Raw genomic sequence first — 8,360 nt, 5'->3', positions numbered from 1 at the left:
GCCATTAACATTTGATATTAACTTTAAAACTATTAACTTACCTTAAACTCCTTCAAAGGATCAACTTCCTTATCTATGTATTCAGTATTTTATTATGTCATTCATTGATTGATCACTTTTCAAATGGCCAGGCTTTAAAGAGTCGGCTTAAACCCCCGGTAGACAGACAACTCCATCAAGAGATTTGGGGGGGATATTTGCATGGGAAATCTACAGCAGAAAAGCGAGGAAAATCCAGCAAAAAAAAGGGAGGGGCTGGCTGGCAATCAAGCTAGTCAGGGGCATCAAAAGCCCGCATCGATCACGAAACCACTTTTTGGTCCAGTGCCAATGGCAACTTTAGGAGTCACTCGTCACCAAGTGAATTTGCGGCGCCTCTTTTTCCACCGATTTTCCCGTCGCCCCTTCTTTACCTCACCCCCCCTCCCCCCTTGGATTTTCCACCCGCCCATATGGACGTCTAGGTAACAGTAATTTGGTGTCTTACTTGTTCTTGCGCGCCGGCAATCACACCTATGGGAATGTTTCTTACACATGTCCAATGTCCGCACGATGATCATTAGCAAGTCGCAATGATCATGATCGCGGCGGGATTCCAGCATGCACTTTGGACAACATATTAGAGATCCCCAAGTCCTCTGGCCCGTCGCATCATTAAAAATTTATCAGTTGATTGGAAAATTATAATTCTTTGCCTTTACGCTTTAGCAGCGCTATGATTTTTACAAGTCCACCTCGCCATCGCGCCATCTCTCTCGCTTTCTGTGCACATTCCCATTCGCAATTGTGCCCGCTGTTATGTAATAACTCCCCGCCACTCCCCTTTGGCTCCGTCTGGTGTTGTTCCTATTTCTTATGGTCACATTTAATAACTGACTGACTGACTGACTGACTGAATGACTGTCTGAATGACTGACTGAATGACTGTCTGAATGGGTGACTGACTGACTCACGGCGCTGCTCTGATAGATGCACTGCACCGATCCAATCCGATCCGATCCAGGACCGTTCCCCACTCCCCCAACCAAGTGCTCATCGGAAAATCGCTTTCTTTGCTTCGCTTTTGATCGGCAGGTTACTCCTAAATGGCATCTTAAGAGGTATATTAGACTTCATTGGAAGTGAAGTCACAGAAAACTTTTTAACTAAACTTTAAACGTAGTAGGATATGAAAAGAAAGATAGATATTATACACCTCAATCGTATGAAAGATGATTGATTAAAACTTAAGAATTAATAATAGTATCACGGTCTAGAGTAAAGAAACTAATTTTCCTTACTAGTATAAAATCCTTTACCAAAACTCCATTTTTGTTCACAAAACGTATATAAGGGATTTTGAAATATTTTAAAATATTTCTACTATATATTATCATTAATTTTTTTTTATATTTAATAAAAGATGCTTGATAATCTGTTGTTTTTCATCCCAAGAAAACTCAAGTTTTCCTCAACTTTCAGGATACGTCCATGTCGATCAACGCAGGTTGTGGCATTATTTTTTATGCGCTTGCTTCTCCACTTAGTTCCAGATGCGGAAATAAATGCACTTGAATTCCTCGACTTGTTACATAAATCGTAATTTTCTATAGACTTGTTCTATATCTAATGTATATTGCATTATTCGCTACTCGTTTTCTTTCAGTTGTTTCTGTTTCTGTTTCTGTGTCGGTTTTTTATTATTATTATTTTATGATCGCTTATCTTCTTCACAGACTTCTGCTTTTGCTGCTGATTGTTGCTACCGACGCTAAAGCCACGAAGATTTGACCGGGCCAACCTGAGTCAAGTCAACTTGGCTCAACTCCAGTCGGGGAATATATGAATGTCCAAATGTCTGAGGGTCTGACTGTCTGGGATCGTATTCTTCTCACTCTCGCGCACTTGAACTTCCTGCATGACCAAGGCCTCCGGGAGATCAGCAGATCATGTGAACTTTTATGGCCATCATCGGTCATCACTCGGCTTGGATGTAATTAGGCATCTTAGCGGTACAGTTCTCGGTTCTCCCAGACTCTTCTTAATTCCGCCTCATACTTCGCCTTCTCACCCATGAAATGCAAAATAAAATAAAACACATTATTATTTAAGTACTGGGAATTATTGTGCTGGCTTCCATCTTTAAATCAAAACAGAAATACTACAAAGAAACCACAAATAATATTGTCCCAGTGCATCCAATAAATCACTATTCAATAAATAAAATAAAACTTTGAAATGTTTTCAACTATGAAAAATTTATAAAAATATAGAAATATCAATTACCATATTTTTTTAATTTAATAATCTTGAGACTTTGGCTTAATTTTTAATTCCGAATTAATGCTTTTGGTGTTATTTCAATTTTTTTTCCATTTTTTTTGTGTTTCACCAAAGCCGCCAGGCTTTACTCAATATTTGTTTGACCTGACCCCATTCTTGGGTTTTCGTATCCTATCGCTGCTCACATGCCTAAACGTTTTCTTAGAGACCTGCGAAATTCCACATGTGACAATTCAGCATTCAACGGATGCCTCAATGGCGAGTTGGCTCCAAATGGAATAGCAAAGTTGGCTAAAAGCCTGTCAATCGCTTATGTTACGTGAAAAACACTGAACATAACTACCGTTCACTTCGTGCATAAATTAATAACAAATATAAAAGTATTTATATGAAGTATGAATATAAACCATTTAGTTGCCAAGTAGAAAAGTCGCAAAACAGCTCACTCTTAAGTTTTTTATTTAATATGTTTACAAATTCCTAAATATTCAATGTGACACTTAAAAGTTATATTTTTACCCAATATGAAGTATTACTTTCATATTTTTTACAGAAAGTGTGATTGATACTTAGCAGTTTCTAAACATATCAATTGTTAAACAATATCAATGTACTTTAACCTTCATCAAAATCAAATAAAGCTATCTATTTATATTTAAATAAATATTTATATTGAGCTATTTTTTGTCCAGCCTAGTAAATTAGTACAATTTTTTTGTCTGTTTAGGATGGGTTTGGGATGATGTCCTAAGTAGAGGCCCGAATCTCTGGCAAGCAATTAGCAAGGCAAAGCCCAGAAGAAAGATCACCGCAAGACCGCAGTTGGGAGCACCAATTGCAATTCGAAAAAAGTCAGAAAGGGGTGGAAAGGGGTGGAAAGAGGAGAAAGAGGAGAAAGGGGTAGAGATGCAGGGGAGAGGGGCGAAGTGAGGTGACCGAGCGGAAGACGGACAGAAGCGGGATTTATCAGAGACAGAAGACTCAGCTTGGGAGATGGAGATGGAGATGAAGAAAAGCAATTCTGCGGCCGACGGTTTTCGCAGAAAATTACAACTTGCGGGTAAACAAAGTCAACTGCCGGCAATGCTGGAGGGGCTACAATGGGGTGGGGGGGTGATAGTAGGGTGGTGTCTGTGCTAGGAGAATTGCCGATGAAGCCACACGTCAAAAGACAGCCCACAAGCCCCTTCTCCACCGCCCTCTTTTATTCCCTCGGTCTTATTTTTACTGGCTTTCTGCTGCCGGACTTCATGCGGAGTGGATGTTTCTGGGGCTCTGGATGTGGGTGCACAATTATGCCGCCAGAGCAACTGGGCAACCATAAATTTTCTTATCAGCGCAATGCTAAAAAAAGCAGGAGCGGATCGTAGTAATCCCAAAAATACTACTTCCATGCAACAGGAGTAAACATTTGATAGGTTTGTTACTATTATGTATGTACCTATAAACCTATGCCTGTTTTTTTTTTGGTCCACCAAATTTCCATTCGTTTTTCCAGTTAAAAATCTAGGTTTCGCTTACTATAAAAACGGAAAAAAACGGACATAGATGTTAAGAAGTATACCCCAATATTTGTAATAAGTGTAACAAAGCAAAAACAATTGTTTTTTATCAAGTAAGCTGGGTTAATTCTGGTTAGTTTTAGAATAGCAACATTTAACAAGAATATTTACACTAAAAGTAGGCGTTGCTAGAAGCCGCACACAATTGTTTTATACCTTGCAAACCCACATACACATTTTCTACCTGATAAACTCGGTTTTAAATCCGTACTTTGTAAAAGAGATTACCAGATGGAGAAGATGACAGTGGTGGATCCCAATGGCGGGGATTCCATGGAATATATGCTCGACGAGGAGTTGGATCTGCTGGGCGAACTGGGCGATTGCCACAAGACCAATCTGGCGGACATCGATGTGATAGCTCGAACCACCGCCAAGTGTCATTTGTTCAGCGGGCGGATGATTTCGATGGTCAGTCAAGGGCCGATGAAGGGGGCGTCACGTACGGAGGCTGAGGACACGGACTCCCAGGAGGAGGAATCGGATCTGCTGCACCTTGGCTTGGACGAGGAGGACATGTCCACCTCGGATGAGGAGTCGAAAACGCTGCATGCCATCCAGTCCCTGGATCGGATACTCCAGCGCATTGACATACTGCAGAGTCACATTCGCCGACGTCAGGAACTGGAGAGCGGTTCGGATGAATCGCAGACGGAGGAGCATGTGGAGCCGGAGGATTGCAGTGGCCTGGATCCGGATCAGGCGGAGATTCGTTGCATAATACGAGCCCAACACCACATCCAGTGCCAGATCACCGAGCTCCTGTGTCGCTATGAGAATCTCAGGACCATGATGCGTCGCCTGAGTCAGCGGTGGAAATGCCTGGAGCGGCAGATTCTGGAGATTCGCGGCCATAACCAGGTGCACCTGGAGTGGACCCAGGAGTCGGCCAACGATCTCAGCAATTGCCAGCACCGACATCGATCTCTGGCCGCTGTAAAACTCACCAAAAAGATGGCCCTGCTCGTCACCAAGACGAATATGTCCAGTGGCTTTCGCTATAGTCGTCGTTACGTTCGACGAGCTTTGCTCAGTCGACATATCAACGACTTTCACTACGAAATCGAGGAGCTAAAGCTCTTGAGTGAGGATATATGCTGCAAAATTGATCAGCGTCTGGAAAAAATCAAGATAAAAGCCAACAAAATGGGACTCCTGAACTCACCATCGCCGCGCAGGTCCAGTGTGGTTACCGAGGTAAACGAGGTATTCAGCGTCCAAAGAAACACCAATCCAAAAGTTATGGTAAAATAATAAGATACCTTGAGAGGAATGATTAGGGACTGCTATATAATTACCATAGTCACCGAGGTGAAGAAGGCGGAATTCACGAAATAACACGAGGAAGTTTCAATTGGAGAAGATGCGATGAAATAAATGTGATACAATTAAGCCACGTATCAAAAAGCAAAACCTATGGACTTAAATAAGAGGACTATTTAAATTCAAATGAAGTTCCGATTGGAGTCGAAATAAAAAGAATAAATACGGATTTAAACTATTTTATGGATCAGTATTAAGTAGATCAGACCAATATTAAACAGCAAAAGATCTAGAAAATTAATGACTCAAAGGAAAAAAAAAGAATTCTGATTTAACCTAATTTATGGATACGTTTTAAATGGATCAAAGACATATTAAAAAGCAAAAGATACAGAAAATAAATGATAAACCGATATGGGAAGCATTTGAAATGTAAAAACAAAATTATTGAAAATAAAAAAGAACTTAACTTTAAAATATTTTTGTGAAAGCTTTAAATAAACTTTTTTTTTGGTATGCGCATTTGGCTTGAACAAAAAAAAAATTGCTGAAAACTGGAATTATATTATATTCACAAAGTAAAAAAAAAATAACTGTGAATAAATATCCCAACATTGTTCACTTATCATAGCTAAATTAGTACTATTATATGTTTAGTTAAAATATAAAAAATGCAACTCGTAGCTCAAAAAAAAGTTGGAAAATTCATAATTTATTTGCCAGTGTGGAAAGGTCCATTAAATCAGCTAAGCCGAACTTGACTTTTGACCTCTGTTGGAAACAGCGCTCCTGTGCTGAAATAAAAAGCAGCAATTGTGGGAGGGAGAAGGCTGGCAGAGTGGGAAAGAGAAATAAAAGAAAAGAAAAGCAAAATAAGCCACCAGCAAGCACATGGGTAGTACATCATTTCGGACTTTATCAGCAAAACAGGCAGCCGAGCAGCGCGCGCGTGGGCAGCTCCAGAGTGGAATTCCGATGCCGCCAACGCTTCCCCGGCAGCAACATCAGTCGCCGTCACTGCAGCAGCAACAGCAACAACAGCAGCAGCAGCAGCAACAGCAATAGCAATAGCAGCAACATCAGACGCAACAGCAACAACATAAGCAACTCTAGAAGCAACAACTGCAATTGCAACTTAATTGAGGCTTGTCTATGCAGTCTTAGCCAAAAGTAACTGCGGTTGCTCTTCGGTCTGACTTGCTGCTGGTGTGTGTGTGTGTGTATGTTAGCCATCTCATGTCGCCCATTGCGAACTTGATGCCTCGCTGCCCCAGTGCCTTGATGCTCCACAGACGACCAGACAGCAGCGGCAACAACGGCAATGGTAACAAACGCAACAGCAACAGCAACATCACTCCCAGCAGCAGAAACATCAGCCTCATATAAACATATATATACATATATACATATATACCCATATAATAACGTACTGAGGGCGTTGAGGCAGCAACATGGGGAATAGGGTGGGGGCCTGATGGGTTGCAGAATCAGTCAGCGAAGCCATCATCATGGCCACCACCAAATCCAAACGAAAACCACCTCACCTCCAGCTATTGCACAGTGGGAAATCTTATTAAACTACTACTATACTATTGTACATTGCTAAAAAGTTAGACCATTTCACTGGCATACAAATTATTAAGAACAAAAATTTATTTTAAAAGAACGAATGCTGAATTTAAAATGCGGATTTATTAACATTTTATAAAGGTAAGCGATAAAAATGATTTAGTCAAATCCAAATAACCTTTTTCAAAGTTTTGTATTTGTGAGGCGAATGCAAAGAAAAATATTTTAAATACTGTTATTTTCAACTATATATTGTAGGAAAGAGTTCAGTTGAAAAAGTTTTTTTTTTTGTCTAAAAAATACACTTTGTAGCCCACGGTTTCTTAGACAATTTAAGCTCATTCACTTGCCGCTGATTGCTGCTGGCAGTTGTTGCTGCTGTTGTTGCTGCCGATGGTGGCTGCCTCTCCTGGTTTTTGGCTTGTTGTCTAGCAAATTCACAAGTTCAAGACCAAGAGCAAGGCAAAGTTGCAGGGTCTGGTTGCATGTTGCTGATGTTGTTGCTGTTGCTGTTGTGGTTGTGCCGGCAATACATGCAACCAAATTGCATGCAATGCACAATGCACTTATCTAAGATGTGGCAAAGGCAGTGGGTGATGTCTGAGCTGGAGAGGATTGGGAATGGGGGGGGATTCGGGAACTGAAGAGGAATGGAAAATGAGGGGGCGGAATGAAGCGTGGCAATTGCCAATGCAATTTGCATTTTGCATTTCGCACCGGGCGTTGTCAAATGGCCATCCTCGGCAAATGGGGAATGGCTTTTTAATGGCCACAATGTGGGTTAAGTCCAGCTCTTGGACAGCTCTAATAGAACCGAACCGAGGGTAGACAATAATCCATTGAATTGAACACATCACAAGCAGCAACAGCAGTCGGAGAACCGAAACCGAAACAACACGAAACTTCTCAAAGGCCGCCAGGCTTTGAGGGTGGGCAGCAAAACCTCATTTGCCAGCCAGAACTTTATGGCCCGACCAAAACTGCCAACTTGCATGTCAATAGAACATCACTCTTTTGGTATGGGAACTGAACAAAAAAGTTATCAAGACGGCATAGTCCCAAAGTCCAAGTTTTTGTGTTGCATTCTACAAACTTAATTTCACATACTTCGAACTTAATTATCTTTAAATAGGGATATACATACTTATTTACATATTTTGTATTGCATTGTTAAACAGTTTCAACTGCCAAAAATATAATTTATCATCTAAATAGCTTAATAAAAACTTTCTATAATTTAAATTTATGGTGATTTAAGAGCTTCTGAATACAGAACATTGAACCAAAAATATGGCAATATTATGCTATTATATTTAACTCATCGTAAGAAACTTGATCTCGAAAAAATTATTGTTAACACAATTATTATCACTTTAAAGTAAAATATTTTTTAATCATTTTTAAATGTTCGAAATAGTTCGATTTTCTGTTTCTTCTTGCTGTAGGAGCCTTCACTGTATGTCTTTGTACCCAAGGACCTAAGTTGGCAATCTGGAAATTCCCTTTCGATGAGGCGGCATTCCTGGCTGAATTTGTTTTTGGCTCTCCTATGATTTATTATGGTTACATCTAATTAAAACGGTTCTGCAGTGCGATGATGGCCAAGGCAGCAAACATGGCCCGACGTAATGAAGCTAAATGTTCCGCACTACGGTCAATTGGTTGACCATAAGACAAGGCGAAGCGATGAGAGGCCGAGAAATG

At 40.5% G+C, this 8,360-nt stretch overlaps 1 protein-coding gene across 1 annotated transcript; it reads left to right on the top strand.

Annotated features, from left to right (window-relative positions):
- Positions 1–3,964: 3,964 nt before the first annotated feature.
- On the top strand, positions 3,965–5,546 carry LOC108039378. The gene has a single exon (XM_017116373.1). The coding sequence runs from the start codon at positions 4,056–4,058 to the stop codon at positions 5,076–5,078; it is 1,023 nt and encodes a 340-aa protein (XP_016971862.1). The 5' UTR covers positions 3,965–4,055; the 3' UTR covers positions 5,079–5,546.
- Positions 5,547–8,360: the final 2,814 nt, after the last annotated feature.

The sequence above is a fragment of the Drosophila rhopaloa genome, unplaced genomic scaffold, assembly GCF_018152115.1.
Source record: "Drosophila rhopaloa isolate 14029-0021.01 unplaced genomic scaffold, ASM1815211v1 contig_3, whole genome shotgun sequence".
In the NCBI taxonomy this organism is placed as follows: domain Eukaryota; kingdom Metazoa; phylum Arthropoda; class Insecta; order Diptera; family Drosophilidae; genus Drosophila; species Drosophila rhopaloa.
Note: the sequence above shows the minus strand (reverse complement) of the source record. Positions and strands in the feature narration are given on the sequence as shown.

Excerpts from the sequence above, each read along its gene's own strand:
- LOC108039378 (XM_017116373.1), top strand. The coding sequence starts at position 4,056 with ATGGAGAAGATGACAGTGGTGGATCCCAATGGCGGGGATTCCATGGAA.